General features: G+C 37.8%; 2 protein-coding genes across 4 annotated transcripts; one reads left to right on the top strand and one right to left on the bottom strand.

Moving 5' to 3' along the window:
* The first annotated feature begins 6,265 nt into the window (after positions 1-6,265).
* LOC116264648 (glucose-1-phosphate adenylyltransferase large subunit 1-like) lies at positions 6,266-11,973 on the top strand. The gene is made up of 15 exons (XM_050080599.1): positions 6,266-6,678; positions 7,502-7,624; positions 8,592-8,765; positions 8,924-9,016; positions 9,128-9,211; positions 9,334-9,389; positions 9,564-9,657; positions 9,788-9,900; positions 10,027-10,099; positions 10,228-10,308; positions 10,417-10,503; positions 10,590-10,694; positions 10,838-10,944; positions 11,035-11,095; positions 11,559-11,973. The coding sequence occupies exons 1-15, from the start codon at positions 6,454-6,456 to the stop codon at positions 11,658-11,660; spliced, it is 1,578 nt and encodes a 525-aa protein (XP_049936556.1). The 5' UTR covers positions 6,266-6,453; the 3' UTR covers positions 11,661-11,973.
* A 773-nt stretch (positions 11,974-12,746) lies between these two features.
* Positions 12,747-17,170, bottom strand: LOC116264614 (uncharacterized). Of its 3 annotated transcripts, none has more exons than XM_031644936.2 (4): positions 16,312-17,170; positions 14,213-15,908; positions 14,073-14,098; positions 12,747-13,691 (listed from the first exon to the last, which is right to left on the bottom strand). In XM_031644936.2, exons 2-4 carry the CDS (start codon positions 15,873-15,875, stop codon positions 12,915-12,917), a joined length of 2,466 nt encoding a protein of 821 aa, XP_031500796.1. In that variant the 5' UTR covers positions 15,876-15,908; positions 16,312-17,170; the 3' UTR covers positions 12,747-12,914. The 3 variants fall into 3 exon arrangements, with proteins under 3 accessions (XP_031500796.1, XP_031500794.1, XP_031500795.1); XM_031644934.2 differs by having other exon boundaries at positions 14,213-16,163; positions 16,312-17,168; XM_031644935.2 differs by having other exon boundaries at positions 14,213-16,149; positions 16,312-17,168.
* Between the last annotated feature and the right edge of the window lie 2,342 nt (positions 17,171-19,512).

Raw genomic sequence — 19,512 nt, 5'->3', positions numbered from 1 at the left:
CATTTCTTATCTGTCTAGCATCTAAGTGTCTAAAAGAAACTCATTTTTCATATAACAGATGCAAATGGATCGATCCAGTACGAGCAGGGGCGGAGTCAGGATTTTTTTTAGGGGTGGGCTGACAGTCCAACCTCTGGATTCGGGTAGGATCAAATTGAATTCAAATCTAAAAAATACATGGTGCAATTAAATTTTGTTGTTTTTTTCAACGTAAATTTCTTTTTTTTTCATTGGCCAAGGTGGGGCCATGGCCTAAGCGAGCCCTCTTCTCCCTTCGCCCCTAAGTACGAGTGCTATATATATAATCTGTTTTTGGCTTGGATCTTCTTCATCATGAAGATCAACAAGTCGATGTGGAGATCCATGGATCTTCGTTGGCCCTTTGCTGAGGAAGCCCGTCGCTGTTGGGTGTAAAATAATGTAGGGTAGAGGTGGAGATATCTGAAGTTGGTAAGAAAAGAGCAGACAAATAGAAGGGCTACCAAGAAGATTCTCGATCAAGATCCAACTCATAATATTGACGGACCAGACCACCCTTCTTCATCTTCAATCTCTCCTTTGTTTCTATCTTACACTCATCCCACTGCCGAGTTCTGGATCGAATCCTATTTCCACAAAAAGACATATCCATTAAATGGTCAGATCCAAATGATTATATGCAACGCTTGTCCTTTGTCAAATTTGGTCTTGTACATGTACACGAATCTCAAGAAAATATCTATGTACATGGTATGAGCATGACTCCTTGACTCAAGGGGTTGTTTGATGATCTTGAATTTTGATTCGAGAATTAAATTTCTAAAAACCAAGATTCCACTATAAACTGAAATCAGAACAAAAATTCCAGATCTAGTTCCTCTTTGTGTTTGATAGTCTGAAATTATGATTCCAGAATTGAAAACAATGTGTTTGATAAAAAAAAAAGGAATTAAAATTTTAGAATTGATGAACTAAATCCATCTCGACGTGTATCCTAAATGGAAACAAAAAATTCTAAAATTCTGAAATTATTTATACTTCCACCCTTTACAATTCCAGAATATTGATCCAAGAACGAGTCGATAATTTCGAAATCAAAATTCTTTCTTTGATAGTGCAATTCACATTTCATAAGAAATAAGAATTTTAATTCTAAAATTCCAAAATTTAGGTGATGTTTTGACTGCTTATTCTTGAATCAAAATTATAGAGTTGTGATTCTACCCTAAGGAATGGAATTATGATTTTAAAATTTTAGAACGTTTTCATCCCTTCTTAAGACACATGTAGCGATGGTTTTAGTCCATCAATTCTAAAATTTTAATTCATGTTTTATCAAACATGTCATTTCAATTTTGGAACCAAAATTTTTAAATTATCAAACACAAAGGAAAATTAAAAAAAGTAATTTTGATTCGGATTCCAATTCGAGGCAAAATTTTGTTTCTACAATTTTAATTCTAAAATCAAAATGTTTCTAGAATTTTAATTCTAAAATCAAAACTCAATATCATCAAACACCCCCAAAAAGAATATGCTTTGAGAACATTCTGAAATATAAGATACCAACCATACTTTTGTTCATGGAACATAGTTGGACTTCTTATAGCCAACTTTTTTCTTTTTCAAAGAAAATCCTGTTGAACATATATAACGGATGAACAGGGGCGGTGTCAGGATTTTCTTTACGGCAGGCCGACAGTCCAATCTATGGATCCAGGTAGGACCAAATTAAATTAAAATCTAAAAAATACATAGCACAATTAAAAAATCTTATTTTTTTCAATATATATTTTTTTTTTCATTAACAGGATCCCCCTCCCTCCGCCCCATGAATTTGCAACCAAACATGGTCTCACTGTATATTGTCTTTTTATTATTGTTTTTGTTCATGATGCACAGAATTTGGTGCACAAGGATACAACGTCACAGGCAAGTCTCAGAGCAAGAGGACAAATGGAAGCCATGTCTTTTCAAGGACAATCTTTATTTATGGGCCTACCCATTTGTCAATAATTTGACAAAGAAACTTTTTACTTTTATTTTTTTTTTTAAAAAAAAAAAACTTGGATTCAATTTTCATTAAAAACCTTAGAAAATGGATCTGTCCTCGCCGTTGCTTAAAAGTACTTTTCATGAAATCGAAGCAACTTTAAATGGGAATACAGAAAGAGACAGATTTTACACCGTCGGTAAGATGGTGGGATTTAACTCACTAAAGTTTTTGCCTCGTGTTTGAGTGAAAGGACGTCCTTGGATACGTTTAAGCCTTTATTTTTTATGGCAACTTCCTAGGGATGTCAGTGAATTGAATTGAGATTGCATATCTTTGTTCGAATCAAATTTAAGAAATGACATCATATCTTTGTTCGAATCAAATGCAAATTTAGGAAATGATATCCTATTGGATTTGGGTTTGGCCTTAAATAAATATCCAGTCTGATTTATACTTGAATTCGGGTTCAGTTTGAGAGTACTTTTAAGATATCATAATGTGGTTTAGAATTGCATTTAAAGGTTAGGTGCAGGCCAGATCTGGATTGTGAATTTAAAAATCAGTTCTGAATGCGGTACAAACTTTTCTTTGTTCTTATTTGAATCCAAATATGTAAACAAACATCAATGAAAGATACTTGAATGCGATCTGTTGATGTCTCTACAACTTCCTCAATCAATTTTGGAGGAAAAAAATTTTCTTCTTTTCATCCTAATTCACTTTGAAGAATGGCAAACCTGTTTAGTTACTTAGGTAAAGTTCTTCAAACTACAATAATACATCATCTTTGTTCAACTGTCTTCTTCTGCCTAGTACACAAGGAAACTGCACCCGGATCGAGAGACAACACTCACTTAGGGTTTTTAATTTTCGCAGTTGCTGCTCTTGCCTATGGGCCCTATTCATGTTTTGCTTGTGAAAATGCCGTTATGTTTTCGACACGTGGCAGTTCAATAGTGCCGATGCGGCCGCATTACGTGTCGAGCCGAAATCCTCTAAATTGGCATGCTTAAGCTAATGGGTCCCAAAGATCAAGCAAGTAAACCTCCACCGGACAGCAATCCACATAGGACAATGGTAGCTCCATGATAGAACATGAATTATATTGCAATTATTAAATGTTGAAATGCAATCACAGCCGTCCATTAGTATGTGTGGAGAGTAATTTAATCACTTGTGTAAATTAGAATGAACTTTGCACCTGGAGAGGACATTTGATTGATCTGAAGGTCTGGTTTAACAATGAGGTCGCTTTGAATCCATGGTTCTAACAAACTGTAGATTTGAGAAGAACATAGATCTCAAGTTAGAGGAGAAGGAGGGATCCGATTTGATGCGGAGCGGATCCAGAAGGACCTAGTAGATCTGGATTTGCTAGATACATTCAAGGACTCATTAAAATCATGTTAGTGACCTACCATTTATTTTGGGAGCATGTGTACATCATGAATTTAACATCAATAGTTAATTTGAAACACTTAAGACATGAATACATCTAATATACAAATGTATAGTTAACTATTAGAGTCCAAATTAGATCATTTTGATTGCTGTTTCAACAATGTATACCCATTGTTGTAAAGGTTTTATAAACTTTTAACTGGAAATTATAAATATTGAAAGGAATGCATACCAAATGTAAGGGGTCTTGTAGGTAGAGTCTCAAAACATGACAAATCTGAGAGGTTCTATAAGTGGAGCCTTCACAGCTAGCCCATAGATTGATTACCTTTCTATTGGAAGAGTAATGACAACTAGGGTTGGCATCCTATAGTGATTCTGTTGAATCACATGCTGCTTCTTCTTTGATCACACCAATATGACAAACAGTGCTAGTATGGACCAGTGTTGTGAAAGTCTTTTCATGAATCCAATTGGTAAGGCTGTCAACTTATAAATATATATATATATATATATATAGATATATAAAATAAGTCAATTAAAATCAACAAAGAGTTTAAATTATTTAAAAAAATTTAAAAACTGACACATGGTGCTCTTGAATTGGCGGTTTGCCGTGAATTTTGTTTTGAATTTTCTGATTCAAGCTAATTCTGATCACACTTGTATAGACTTACTCCAAATATTGAATTATTGACCATGTTGATCATCTTATTGTTTACCAAGAGATCATGAATCTTGGATGTTGAACTTTTGAGCTTCTTCAATTGGCAGTCACAGGCATCTATCTCATATGCCATAGGGGACCAAGTTGTTAGCTTTATACATTACAGCAGATGAAAAAACTGAACACCAAAACAAGATAACAAGGGAAAAGCAGCTGGTCACCATGCTAACTAAGAGAGGTGGAAAATTTTGAATCAAACTCCTTCATCCAACTTTAGTCCTTTTCTTTTTGCTGTTTCTACTTTCTGAATTGACCCCTTAGATGCCACATTGTGCTAGTCACAGAGACTTGAAGGAGTGAAAAGAAAAAAAAAAAAAAAAAACTTTTTTTCCCCCTTTCAAGTAATCTCAAGGAAGAACTTGGATACAAGGCCTCAAACTTGGAACTCATGTGGAAGAAGCAATTAGTTGTACCAGCAACTGAGATGTCAATGGACTGGATTCAAATCAAATATCCGATTGAACTACGTCAGAAAAGTTGGATATACAACTAAAAAGTTAGATTGGATTCAGATTTAAGAAATGACATCATCCCAAGGGATCAGAATTCATAAGTTTTAGATAAGTATCTGATTGGATTTGGATCCAGATTCAAATTTGGATTCAATCTCCAATCAAAGTCATGTGTTCTTCCGAATCGGACCATGCAAAGACTTGGAATTGGTGCGGGCAAGCCAATTTATTAATAAATTGTCTATGAACTCTATGATTTCCAATAACAATATTCCAAAGGGGACATTTCCTTGTAATATAGCGTTTCCCAACTTCATGTGTTAATGGTTTTTTTAAGGAATGCATCTAAATTAAGTAGGCAGTGAATATTAGTGCCTGTGAGTTCCTGACGCTAGAATTGCCAGGAGAGACATTATTATTCCTTTTATAATATAAAGAGCAAGCAAAGCAGACGATAGAAAACGAAATCCAATCCAACTGGAACAACTCCCCATCAATAATAATGAAAGGGACGTCGAATTTTGAGCTGTTGTAGTGATCAAGGGAGACCTTCTTGATATCCTATCGTTCAATTGAATGTAATGTTCAGATTGTTTTTTCTTCTCTTTTGGATGTGTTCTTGGACAGACGATGGTTTTATTATTTGCACAAGAAAATCCGATTTTCCGTAATTAATAAAATAAAATAAAAAGAGAAAATAATTAATTCTATTCACTAAATAAAAATAAACTTAAACCACTTATATTTGTATCTTGGATTTCTTCATTAAGATTTACTAATTCTGCGGTAGAGAAGATGATTCATCTAACAAGATGAGATAAACCTATGTAGAGTCTTAATAATTCTCCTATTTTTCGAGTATGCTTGCTCATAAACACCGTCTCTCCTTTTCTCTATCTAACCGAAACCTCGCTGGAGCAACGTACGAAAGAATGGCGGCAGATTCTCTGTGCGTTGTAAGTTTTTTCATTCTATTTACAGAAGCTTGCAACAGGCGGAGAAGATTAAATGGCGACACCCCATCAGTTTTTTACTGTGATTGAGACTATAGAAGCCAATTGGTGGCGCTGCTTCCCCACTTGCCCGTAACACGAGTTCAATTTTGACTGCCAACTGTATTGAAGGCAAGGCGGCCTTGGTTCTTACAGCAAAAACCAGTGCCACACCCACACGTCTTTTAAGCATTTAATGTCATGAGTTTCTACCGACCGCCGAGGAACATGAAGTCTCAGGAAGAACAGCGACATCATGCAACTGCACCATCCAAAATATTTCCGAGAAATTTCACGCAGAAGCCAACTTTTTGTTTTGGCCTCGGACAGAAAAATATCAGAAGAGAGAGAGAGAGAGTGGAATCTTGGGGGAGGATTCGCGGAATGCGGGCAATTTTACCACCCAGTAAAGACGCAGGTGAAGCCAAAATGGTTTGGCGCAGTTCTCAAGATCCTTCTTGTTTCCTTCTACATGTCACATGTCACATGGTCTCTTGCTAGCTCCTTCATAATTCATATACTGCAGGCTGCCATGATGGGAGCGGTGGTCTACACTCTGACGGTCCTCATTTATCGGGAGAATGGGAGAAGATCCTCTCGCGTAATATTATTAGTTTTGGAAATGAAAACTGAAAAATAATAACAAAAAAAATTGTGGCTTCTTGGCTCACATCACATCACCAATCCTGTGCGCGCCGCCCCACCAACTGTGCTCGACTCTGTCCTTCTGCTCCTGAGGAGCCCACATGGCGGCAGTTTAAAGAAGCACAGAGGCGAGTGAGTTCTCCCTGCCGCTCTCTCGATCTCGAGCTCCCTGGAGCTTCTGTAGCGTGGGTTCCTCTCCATTTAAGCGTTTTCAGCTAGTCTTGGAGTTGATTTCTGAGGAAAGCAAGAAAACACCGAGTCATGGATGCTGCCAACATCGTCCTGAGTGCCCGAGGGCCGACCAGTGTCGTTACAAGAGGAGGTTTCTGTACGGAAAGCTCCATGTTTTTGGGCGAGAGGTGTTTGAAGACCAGGGTGGTTTTCGGAACCCAGTTGGACGGAAAGGCGAAGTTCAGAAGCTCGGGTGTAAGGGAGAAAACTGGTGTCATACGCTCTGTTCTAGCTGATATCGACAAAGAGATACTGGTACATGCAGATTCTTTCCTTTTCAGGACCTTTTATTTCGTATTTGATCATGGCGTTCCGTGATTTTTTGATTCGCTTTGTCCTGGCTGGCCAAGTTGGTGGACGGACTTGTACATGTGAAAAAGAGAAGCGTGTGGTACTCTGTCTATTTTTGTGATTTTTAGTTGTCATGCCACAATCCGAACTCCTTATCACAGTGATTTTGCCATCTGCATGACCTGCGTAACTGCTTCCACTTTTGTTCCGGCGATACTTTTGGCTTTAACTTTTTTGTTCCTTCTTATGGATGATTGATGTGGTTCTGCTGTTCTTGGTCAACGAGTAGTATGAGCTAATGCTTCTAGTTTCTTATGCTGAACTTCAGTTTCTTTCTTATTCTGGTTTTGTTTCGTCGACCTCAGTGGGTTCACTAGACCACTATTCATCAGGATTAACTTCTTTCATTTGCAAATAACGCACTTTCACATGCAAAGCTAGATGAGATGCCATTGGTCTGCGTTATTGAACTGTGAGCTACAAGATTTTGCCAGGTTCACTCCAATGAGATCTTCTTCTAAATGAATATGTTTTATGTTTCCGAGTTTATGGAAGCTTAGTTGGGTCTTCGATGCGAACCTCACTGTCTTCCAGTCATAGTATTGTCATCTCTTCTTATTGTTGGTGATAGAATGGACTATAGTTAATCAGGCCTTGCATTTGATAAGTGTGTTTATTCTCTTGTGATCTATTTGTTTTTAATGAGTATGTTCATTTTTCTGTCGCCAAGATATATTTTGCAATGTCTTATGCCTTGCTGACTTACGCTTCAAATTTCTGAAAGCAGACCTCCCGTGAACGAGCTTTTACAGAGAGGAAGCCAGCCCCCAAAAATGTTGCAGCAATAATATTAGGTGGAGGTGCTGGTACTCATCTTTTTCCACTTACCCGTCACAGAGCTACACCAGCGGTATGCCCATCTACCCTTTGTGCTTGCAGAAGTGCTCAATAATTTAATTACCCAGTGTTCATTGTAAAGTGTGAGTTCTTTTATTCTGTGTCTTTTTCCTATTGAAATTACTAATTATTCTACTGTGCGCCTACTGAAGAAAATTATGGTATCTTTTTCGTCTGTCCTATATTGTCCTTTGTTGACAGAAAATCATTTGAAAGGAGACCTCCATGCCTTCTGCACCCACATGTACAAGGATATTGATTTGTCTAAGCATTTGAAGGGCCATCAGAAATCAAACTTGGTTGATGTCGTCCGTACTTGCCAAACTCTTGTTGGCCCTACTACTTTCAAGATGCCCATTTTCCCGTTAATCCCATTAATAAGTATAAAGTGCAACGAGCAAATGGTTAGACATGTTTCAGCCTAGTATACTTATTCCATGTGTTCAAACTTGAAATTATGTTACATTTCCTGGATATCAGTGAAAGTTCTTTTTGTGTCATCACTAATACTTCCATATTTATATTTTTGTTTTGGCTTTACCTGTGCCACAAATTTACTAATCTGTCATGATTATCATAATAAATTGTAGAATCCCAACTGCAAGTTGATAAATTCATGTGTCATCTTCTTTCAATATGTAGTGGCTTAATATTTTATTATTATATTATTGTTTCTTATATATGTCTAGACTTTCTTTTTGCTATACTTGGATTTCTTATAAGAAGGGCCTTTTTCTCCTTAGATATCATAAATTATTGCCTTACTAATAAGATATGAAATTTGATTTGTTGCTCTGCTTCTTTGTGCTTGCTAGTATATATAAATACGTGGAAATTTATGAGGAGAGACTTCAGCCAATCTTTTTGAAGGTTGATTATAAACTGTGTGACTAGAAGTTTTTTGGGATGCATGGTCAAGTTCTCTCATTTACAACTGGAAGCTTCTGAAAGAAGTCCTAATCATTGGGACTTGTGAACAGGTACCTATTGGAGGATGCTACAGGCTTATTGATATCCCAATGAGCAACTGCTTCAACAGTGGAATAAACAAAATATTCATCATGACTCAATTTAATTCTCAATCTCTTAATCGCCATCTCGCTCGAACATACAACTTTGGGAATGGGGTTAACTTTGGTGATGGATTTGTTGAGGTAGGCAACTACCTTAGAAAACATATCATGCAGACTCATATTGAAGCCTTGAAATTGTAATAGAAGTTATGTATGATGCTTAAAGTCTAAGCTGGAGATTATGGAGGAGAGGAAAGTTTTGGTCTCTGATATTGCATCATCTGTTCTATTTTGTGCAGGTATTAGCAGCCACCCAAACTCCGGGTGCATCTGGGATGAATTGGTTTCAGGGCACAGCAGATGCTGTAAGGCAATTTTTATGGGTATTTGAGGTTGGCATCTCCACCCAAGTTGTACTAAATCTATGTGATAATTATTGGAGAAGTATCTTTTTCTTTAGTCTACTAAATTGATCCATGACATGATTTTTTCCATCCATGCAGGATGCCAAAAATAAGAACGTTGAGCATGTTTTAATACTTTCTGGTGATCAGCTGTACAGGATGAACTACATAGATTTTGTGCAGGCATGTCTGATATGTAGCCATTACAAGCTTTGTTCATACTGGACTACTCCTGAGTCATCTACAGAATTATGTCAATTAATTAGTAGTTCCTGGATATTCTTCTAATACTAATTTATATGCAGAGGCATGTCGATACGGGTGCTGACATAACAGTTTCATGTGTCCCAATGGATGATAGGTGAGAACTGACTCTTTTTAAGCTATCCACCTGAACATGATAAAAAGAGATTCAATTTCTTCCCAAGCCTTAGAGTTTTTCAGTTATTTAAATTTTCAGTTAGTAGCATAATACTCTTATCCAAATATTCAAGTGAACAACATACTGACGTACATCATGCTTCTGTTATGGCAGTCGAGCATCTGATTGTGGTCTGATGAAGATAGATGACAAAAATCGGATCACACATTTCTCTGAGAAACCCAAGGGTGCTGATCTAAGATCCATGGTATAATCCTTTCTTTTTTCTTATCTCTTGGTTTATTAGTCTTCTTAGAAGGTTTCTTTTCATTCTTGTATTCGACCAGTTTATTCAGACTTAGTTCAAGAGACTTTATCTGTCATCTTTGAATGTGCAGCAAGTTGACAACACCATTTTAGGATTGTCTCCACAAGAATCAAAAAAATATCCATACATTGCGTCCATGGGGGTTTATGTATTTAGAACATCTGTCCTGCTAAGGCTGCTGAGGTAATTGAGCTTGAATAAAATGATGACAAGTAAACTTTGGGTTGACAGTTTTACTGAAATACGAATGACCTTTTCTAATGAAGCCTCCAAAAAATTGTTTATTTATTTTTCTTCATCTTTCAATAGGTGGACTTATCCGGCAGCCAATGACTTTGGATTAGAAATCATTCCTGCAGCAATCAAAGAGCACAATGTGCAGGTAAGCTTTCAAGTTTGCACTAAGCATCTCGATTCTGGCTTTAATAAATTCAGACAGTTCATGTCACTTGACCTCATCTTATCTTGGCACGCATTTAACTGATACCTCTGATTCCCCTTCCATTGCAGGCATATTTATTTGATGGCTACTGGGAAGATATTGGAACCATCAAGTCATTTTTTGAAGCCAACTTGGCTCTTACAAAGCAGGTATGTCATGTTTCTGTTTGCAACATGCTCTACTATTGTTGTTACATGGCTCAGCTAGTTTGTCATGAGGCACTCAGTAAAGCTGCTTGTGTTATTCACTGGTTGCAGCCTCCAAAATTTAGCTTCTATGATCAAGATACACCCTTCTTCACTTCACCACGGTATCTGCCTCCAACCAAAATGGAGAAGTGTCGGGTATGACTAGTGTGTAACTTTTAAATTCTGTTAAGACAAGATTTTTTGTCTCATATATGTATTCTGGGTTAACAAATGACATACAGGTTGTAGATTCTATAATTTCACATGGGTGTTTCTTAAGAGAATGCAGTGTTCGGCACTCTGTTGTGGGTATACGTTCACGTCTAAATCTTGGTGTTGAGCTGCAGGTGACTATTCATGTCGCATGAATAATATTCAATACCTTTCTCTGGTCTTGCTGTTGCTTCTTGTTTGAATGGATACTACACAATTTGTCCAAATAGGCATGTTACATTCTATTCAGCAATGATGTGTAATTTTTGACAATTAGGACACATTGATGATGGGGGCTGATTATTACCAAACTGAGGCTGAAATTGCCTCTCTCTTGGCAGAAGGAAAAGTTCCCATTGGTGTTGGAGAAAACACCAAGATCAGGTGAAGTTAATTTGCTACTGTTTCTTGTTGTATTGAGTTAATTGTGCTGTATTTCGGATAGCATCATTACGATTCTTTGTTTTCTTCCAGGAATTGCATCATTGACATGAACGCAAAAATTGGAAAGAATGTGGTGATTGTGAACAAAGATGTAAGCAACTACTGATCCAACTTTATAATTCTTATTGACATTAAGCATAAGGAACTTGTAGTTGAATATGATCACTGGTGGAGCCAATACTTTGTTGGAGTGTGGAGCCTGATCCCCACTTAATAGGCATCCCTAATTTCTGTGGATCCAAAACCCTATACAGCGGTAGATATAGGAGAACTTTGGTCTCCAAAGTCCAAACCATGTTAAAACTCCTTTGTGTTTGCTCCTTTTTCTGTTGATATCTCACACACACACACACACACACACACACACACACACAGAGAGAGAGAGAGAGAGAGAGAGCCTCATTCCTAACATACTTGTGTTGAGTTCCTTCAAGCCTGACATATCTATGGCTGCAGAACTTACCTGATGCCTATAAAATACTATGGTTCCCTTATCTAATTCTGTACGTTCTTTTATGAACTTCAGAATTGTGACGTGGATTTTTGTTCCTTAGGATGTTCAAGAAGCAGACAGATCATCTGAAGGATTCTATATCCGTTCTGGGATCACGGTAGTACTGAAGAATTCAACAATTCAGGACGGGACTGTAATTTAGGATGACAGCAAGCAGGACAGTTCGGTTGAACGGAGATGAACAGGAAAAGAGGCGGAAAAGCACCCTCTAAGTCGGATGTGCATTTCGTCTGCAGTATGGAGTAACAATGAAGCGCTACTCTTTCATTTCAGGGTCCTATCCTATGCAAAGAAATGCCCATCCCTTGTATTGAATGAGTTCGGGAAGCTTCGCTACCAGAAGCTCTAGTTTGTTTTTTACAGAATAAGTAGCAGGTGCAGATGCGCCTTATCGTAATAGCATGTAAATTTTCTGAGAGTTCTAGGAATTACTGGAAGCTAATTTTAGTTTGATACTTTTCATCGTGTATATATAATTAAGGCGCATTATGCAGAAGCTCTTTCACTTGGGAAAACAATCTGTGACTAAGGTTCTGACTCTTGTATGGCAAAACATGCTTGAAGTCGTCAGATACCCAAGCGCACGCTTGAATTTTTCATTCAGATGGGCGGTCAAGCTTTACGCTATCCTTTTAAAGAGAGCCGTGGGGTCAAGAAACTAGGAAAATTACTTCGCAGGAACATGAAAATTTTGCTTTTTAAAGAGGAAGAACAAAAAAATCTTGCTTCTTATCAGCTAGTTGAAGGCAACATTCTTCCTTGATGAGCATCAGAAATGGTGGATGTCAAGAATAGGGCATTGGTAGATCATCATTGTTCATCTCAATGGAAATAAAATTCTAATGAATTTCTTTTGCCTGCAAACATTTCATTCCAGAAATTCGGAGAGAGCTTCAAATCCACAAATCGAAGATTACTTTGTCCTTGATGAGATTACGAACAGCAAGAGGAAAGCTTCAAATCCACAATTCGAAGTTTATTTTGTCCTTCATGAGATTCTTAACAGCAAATTCGGTTATAATAATGCCCATTATTTTAGGGCAGCTCCATTAAGCACCCCAAAATTCATGGGGTCTTACGTCGTTTCAATCAAAATCTGACGTTTATATAGTAACTGCATAGTTGGATCTTATGAATTATAAATCCCTGCGTCTGAACATACAAACTTAACGGCACTTCAGAAAAAAAGAAAATCCAGTCACGACATTAACTGGTTATAGCTCGGGAATTACTCTGTAAAAGGCATTGAACTTAATTACTAAGCAACTGCCTTGCAAATTTACCACGAAAAGTTATCCTAAGCATCTTAAAAGCTTCAGCTTACAAAAGGTTAAAAAAAAAACATGTATCATTTACAGCAACAAAGTTTCTCCTAATGAAACTTCCTTCAATATATTTATAACCGTTTAGGATGACATTCTTCTTTCAGTTCCTCTGCCTTCCAAACCATGGACGTCCCGTTCTTACTCAACCCACATTTACTGAAATTGCTCATCACCTTGCCCAACAAAGCCATTGCCCCTAGGCTGGTGGGTGACTCTTTGCTCTGCATTTTTAACGCCAGCTTTGGACAGCTCGCAGGCTCACCGGTAAGTTCTGCAGGGCCTGTTTTCTTGGCCTGACTTTCTCGAGGACGGAGCCTCTGGAGCCAAGGACTAGATAAGATCAACCTACTTTCCTTGAGAAGCTCAGCAGCTGATTTACCCTGTCTAGGCGTGGTCACTCCTTCGGCAAAGTCCTGTCTCTGTTTCTTAATCCATGGACTGGATATGGAGTCAGAGCTTGCAAAGAATCTACTGTGGCCGCCTGCCTTGTTCAACAGTTTAGTCCTTTTATGTTCAGGAAAAGTATCTCCAAGAACTGAAGTCTTGGTGCCAAAAGCTTCAGAATCATTGCGCTTTAGACGTTTAACCCATCCAATGCTCTGCCCGGAAGCCAGATCGCTGAAACCTGAAGGCTCACAAACAGGTAGATATGGAGTTTCTGCAGATGAATTCCGTGCTTTTAATGCACACATTCCCTTCTTCTCGTTAGGTCCATTAACATCTAGACATGAACGCAAGTCACCATCTCTCATGGACACATTGGTATCCATGTGTCCAAATTTTGTTTCTTTCTCCAGTGGTGTAATTTTCTGCAATAGTTCATATGCAGTCTCAGCTTCCCGAGAATCCTGTTGGTTCAATGTGAACAGTCAGTAAAGGCATTAACTAATCCTGCAGATCTGAACCTTAACAGACAAACAAGACGACAAGTCACAAGTCATTCAATAAGCTATGATTCCTCATTAGGCAAACAGTCATTGCAGGCAGAGGTATTGACTTGCATTTTGTCTTAATGTTCAGAAATCCTAGCCAAATCAATTATTCCAAATAGTTGAAAAGATGGACTTGTAGAGGTAATGCCTCTGCTTCTTCAACATGGTTACCTTTGTCGCCCTCATGAACAAAACAGAAACGAGAAACTGCCCTGATTATTTGCTTGTATATACACTCTTCAAACCAACAGTTTAATTGCATAGTAAGTTTAGGGGATTTTTAGTATAGTACCATACCTTATTGATCATATCAGTTGACAAACCTACAAGATACACATGCCCACCACTTGTTAGACAACCTCTCGTTGAAGAACAAGTTAACTACTCAAAGGCTTGCAAGATAGAATTGCAATGATAGTATAAAGTATAAACCATACCTTCGCTTGAGTTCAAGGTCAGGATAGTGTTCAAATCCAGATGATTTTGACCAGCTGTGGAACTACTTGTGTTCGCAAAATTTTCCTTCGAGACCAATATAGCATGAGGCTGTCCAAAGCAAGCTGCAGAACCACTGGCTTGAGCACAAATCTCATTATTATCTCTAGGCTTTGGAGAAGAATCTCTGGCACTGTTGGAAGGTGATCCTGATTCTACTTCTCCACTTAGTCTGAAACGATGGCCATAAAAGTCCACATTAAGTGGATTGGTTCTAGAGCTCTTGGCAAAAAGTTTGGTCCTTATGTCTTTCTCGTCATGGAGATAAGATAAAGAGCAAAAATCAGTCATTTTAAGGAAAGCATTTTGATAATTTTCTGCATCAGATAATAGTATCCTGGCCAGTTGGTCTTCCCTGGGTACAGACATATTGCATTGCTTTGTGAGCAGAAAACTATGAGTAGTTTTTGAAAATTTTGAGGGCTCTCGAGGAACTCTCTCCACTTTGTCAACAGCAGTAGAAATCCTTAATGTTCCTGCATCACATATGGAGCAGCTGGGTATTGCATCCAGATTAATCCTATCTGGCATAACCAAGAACTTGGAAGATCTCTGTGAGCCTTTGATGGGTCCTGAAAATTCCAGTTCAGAGCAACTTTGTATGATCTTTCCTTTCCTTTCAATAAAGGTTGAAGAAAGGAAACCACCAAACACGGGGTGAATAAATTGCTTTGAAGTTCTCTCTACCATGCTCACCCTCTTTTCAGTATATGGAAGAGGCGAACAACTCCCTTTTTGGCAATGGCTGTTCCTGCAATAAGCTGAATGATTACATGTTAATTGTTCATTGTGAGTCGCTCTGGAACTAGCTAGCCTACTCTTGTCTTCATATAAGTTCATTTTAATTGGCATGGGTATTGTAGGTATCATCAGAGGACCTGATGTTGATTCAAAGAGCTCATCCTTGTCAATATTTGCATCAAATAAAAAGTCCTTTATAGATGCTTTCACCATCTGATGGGATTGGTTTGCCAGATCAGGAAGTCGAACGTCAGGTTCTTCAGCAGCAATGTCTAACCCACGACCAGTAGCATTTCTCAATGCCAAAGGGCATGATTTATCTTCACATGCTTGAATGGCACGAAAGCTGGACATACCACTCTCATGAATCAAAGAACATTCTCTAGGAGCAACTTCCAAATCACGATCCTTTTGAACAGAAGAAGATAAGACTGCCTTATCAGAGAGAAACACAGGACAAGGATCCACTACTGCTCCTAAGTTTGCAGGTGATGCAGAAGGGGCAGGACCCTGAGACTGAACTGCTTTTTCGGCTGGTGACTCTGAAATATCTTTTTGGCTCCTGGTCACAAGCTCAAACAATTCTGTGTTTTTATTGCAGCCAAATTTTAACCTTTCGGCTGGCTGGAGAAGCATAGGCATTACCTCTACAGATCCACATCCATTTCTCTGTACCAACTTCCATTTTGAACCAGAAGCACTACTGGAATCCATTTCGAATTTTTCAAACTGGTTTTGATCTAGTTCCCCTGGCTGATCCTCCTCAGAATCTTGATTGGTGCCCACACCATGATATGGCAATTCCAAACGATCCCGTGATGTGTTTACTCTACTGAATTGCCTCCAATGAGCAATCCAGGACATTGAGAGGGACGCATAACTTCTCTAGCCTAATCTCTGCACTGCCAAACTTGAAAATCAATAATCTGTTGCACTTATAAACCTTTACGGAACTGTCCCGCTGCTGAAAAGAGGAGGAGTTCCCAGGTCTTTATGCCAATTCTTTGCTACTGCTTGACATCATTAGCAACCATCTTCGGCTTTGCAAAGAAAAGAACTGAACAAGAATATTTTAACTTTTCCAAACACACACCAACATGCTTGCGATACGAATTCAGGCAAGATACTCAGATCCGCTCTAACAAGTAGTACCTCGTTAATACAAGACAAATAGGTTTACTACAGGCGACTATATTGGAAACGGAAACTGAATATGAAGCAACAAGATAGACAGACATATTTATTGTCTCGCATCATACAAAAATTTTAAAGAAAAACAGGAAGGATGAAGAGAACCAACCTTTCTAACCAATAACCTCCATAGCACAGGAAAGCAATGACCAAAGGCAGAAGAGCAGATCTAGCTACTCAGCACAGGAAATAAAAGCCTCATGGCCTTGTATAGACCTTTTTGCAGAAACTATTGGTTCGAACAGAGAAGATGAAAAAGGGAATGTCCTTTTTTTTTCTCTCTTTACAAGATAAGGGATGAACCTGACCTGAGATTCACCTTAAGTGAAGATGGTGGGGCTCCCACCAATCCAGACGCAAGAAGCATGAAAGATGACTGAGAGAGAGACATGTACAAAGGAGGTATAATCCAGCTGAGTCTTCACGTGAGAAACATTACAATAATAGTGGGGCAATCTCGTTGCACTTTTCTGCTTGCATCTATCCTTCTTCGCCATCTTCTTTCTCCCCATACGATGGTCGATAACCTCCATGTTTGTCCCCACGTCTTCCCTTTTGCAGAAGCTGACGCTCCCACGCCCAGGACGTTTCACGTTGAGCAAGTTGGTGAGGGGATCACAATTAATTGATGTTGTGTTGTCAGCGTCTGAGTCGAGTGAGTGTTGAGTCACGACTCTTGGTCCTCCAGCGCTGCCACGAAGAACATCCGGCATAGAGAAGGTTGCTCAGAACCCCGTCTCTGGTTCAGGACCCCAACATTCAATCAGCTTCGCATGAATCTCGATTCAAGTAAAGAATTTCATGTCATGGATTCAAGTTAAACTCGAGGCCCATGTCTGCCATTGGCATGGCCCAAATACTGAACCCATCAGTCTGTACCTACTAAAGTCGGTACTGCCATTATTAGTCACTGGCAGGGGTGTCGGAAGCCATGGGTGAAAGCCTAGAAGGAAACATCCTAAAAATGATCACACAACTTGGAAGAACTGTAACAAACCATGACTGCTCACCAAACCCTTCCGTCTAATCTCGCAACCACAACATGTGCTGCATTAACAGGAAGCCTTAGAAAATTGGTTTACTTACAAAAAAAAAAAAAAAAAAAAAAAAGCTTTTTAGTTATATATACAGTTTTAGAAAATTAAGTAAAAACCAACAAAAACTTCTGGAGGTTAAGTTCAGAGGGGGAGCCAGGGAGCTCCGAGGGGCCCTGGCCTATTTACTGTAAATTTTAAAAGATTTTTATTTAGTTTATATAAAAAATTTTGAAAATTTATATTTTGGTTCTTATTAAAATTTTGAAACTACAGTTTGATTTTTTTTAAAATATTTTAACTCTTTCCTTTATTACGTGGGACTGGGTACGAACAATTCGAATTCAACAATTCAGATTCAAATTGAATGTACCCTTTACCATGACTTCGAATTCAATCACTAATTCTGTTGTATTTGGATTTGATTTCTAAATTCACAATCTAAATATGATCCAAATCCAACTTTAACATTCACATTTTGAATGTAATCCGATTTTTAAATACACAACTGCATCTTACTACGTTATAATATGTTATGAACTAAATCCCAAAACGAATGAATATTGGATATAGAATATATATATTTTAAAACTAAACCCGATTTTGAATCCAATTCCAAATCCAATATGATATTTGTTTAAAACCGAATCTACATAATTTGTTAAATCAGAGTTTGATCCAATTTCTTAATTGGAGGTTAACATTTTTAGTATCAAACATTTTTCGAGCAATTCGATTCGATATCACACCTAAATCCAATCCATTGACATCCCCAAGTCTAGAGGTCAAAGTCTCAACTCTTTACGTCCACATCGAAGAGCCACCAAATTAAAGTTGGCGACCATCGAGCCAAATGAGTCCCACCTATGTGTTGGCCAACTTGTTGTACGTCTTTCTCAGTTTATGACAACCCATATGATCATGGCCCATGCCGGACCTTTCCCTTGCAGCCCGGCCCACCAGGACCACAACCATCTTCTCCTCCTCCTCTTTCTTGCCCTCGGTTTCGCCTCCTACCCCGGGGCGTAGCTTGTCGCGCTCGAACCAGCTAAATACATGAGAAATCTAACGCCAAAATATCTAACTCATTTATCCCCATCATACTCTTTTGTGCCTATGCCAATACCCTCTTTCATCTTATCAGTAGCGGAGCTAGAAATTTCATTTGGGATAGACATATATAATATAAAAGAATCTTTGCTTCTCTCTCTATATATATATGTATGTATATATATATATACACACATATAAGTAGTGTATTTAAAAAAAGGACCCTTGATTCAGGCATTGAAAATTCTTTGTTAGACTCTGTGAATCTGTTGTATGCATGAGTTAGAGAGAGAGAGAGAGAGAGAGAGAGCAATTGCCACAGCAAATAGATTTTTTTTTAAAACTATTTGCACTAGCTAATCCTGCCGCTTCCCCACAAGATTAATGATAGTTGATCAATACAATCATGTTCATGTCAGAGAGGGAGACATTCCACAAGAAGGACAGTTGATCATACTTCATATCTATCTTATTTATAAGAGAGAGAGAGAGAGAGGTTCTACTAGATGCAAATATACATATACAGATATGTTCAAGTGGTTATACTTCATGTTTTTATTGCTATATACGTCAGTGATAATATTCATCTATTAGATTTATTATCTATATTGGCGATCTTTATAATAGGTATATATGAAATTACCCTTGCACCCATGTTTGGATGGAAGGAGGGAGAGAGAGGATTGAAAAAAAGGGTTTTTCTTGTATTTGGATGGCTAATTAATAAAAAGAGAAATAAAAAAAGAGAGATAAAAACTGTGTTTGAGTGCAAAGGAAAGGAAAGAAAAAAATAAAAGGATGTTTTAATGTAATTTCAATCTCTCAAAAAATGAAGAAATTGAAAGGGAAAGGAATGGGGGTTTCTTTTCTTTCCTTTTTTCTTCTCATTCTCCTTCTTTTTTTTTTTCTTTTTACTTTTACGACTAAGTCACCGGACTCTTCTATTTTACTGCTGCACCCGAGTCCGCACACTCACACCCAAGCCCACAATGTCATATTGCTAAATTATTTATATATTATATGTTGTTTTGATATTTTTCTTTGTAATACAATTATTTAAATATGTTATATACATTAATAATTAAATTATAATAATAATATATATATACTTATTTTATTATATATAAAATAAATTAAAAAATAATAATTAAATACCCTCACCGTACGGTCACACTTAAATTTTTATTTTTTTGAAATGTACCCTTCCAACACCGGCACCGGCAGCA

This window comes from Nymphaea colorata, chromosome 11 (genome assembly GCF_008831285.2).
Source record: "Nymphaea colorata isolate Beijing-Zhang1983 chromosome 11, ASM883128v2, whole genome shotgun sequence".
NCBI lineage: Eukaryota > Viridiplantae > Streptophyta > Magnoliopsida > Nymphaeales > Nymphaeaceae > Nymphaea > Nymphaea colorata.
The sequence above is the reverse complement of the archived record's forward strand: the minus strand, read 5'-3'. Positions and strand labels throughout refer to the sequence as shown.

Coding starts and splice junctions, on each gene's coding strand:
- LOC116264614 (XM_031644936.2), bottom strand. CDS start 15,875: ATGTCCTGGATTGCTCATTGGAGGCAATTCAGTAGAGTAAACACATCA. Junction 14,099..14,212: donor GACCTTGAACTCAAGCGAAG/GTATGGTTTATA, acceptor TGTATCTTGTAG/GTTTGTCAACTGATATGATC. Junction 13,692..14,072: donor CAACTGATATGATCAATAAG/GTATGGTACTAT, acceptor TTGAACCAACAG/GATTCTCGGGAAGCTGAGAC.
- LOC116264648 (XM_050080599.1), top strand. CDS start 6,454: ATGGATGCTGCCAACATCGTCCTGAGTGCCCGAGGGCCGACCAGTGTC. Junction 7,625..8,591: donor GTCACAGAGCTACACCAGCG/GTATGCCCATCT, acceptor ACTTGTGAACAG/GTACCTATTGGAGGATGCTA. Junction 10,100..10,227: donor TCAAAGAGCACAATGTGCAG/GTAAGCTTTCAA, acceptor CTTCCATTGCAG/GCATATTTATTTGATGGCTA.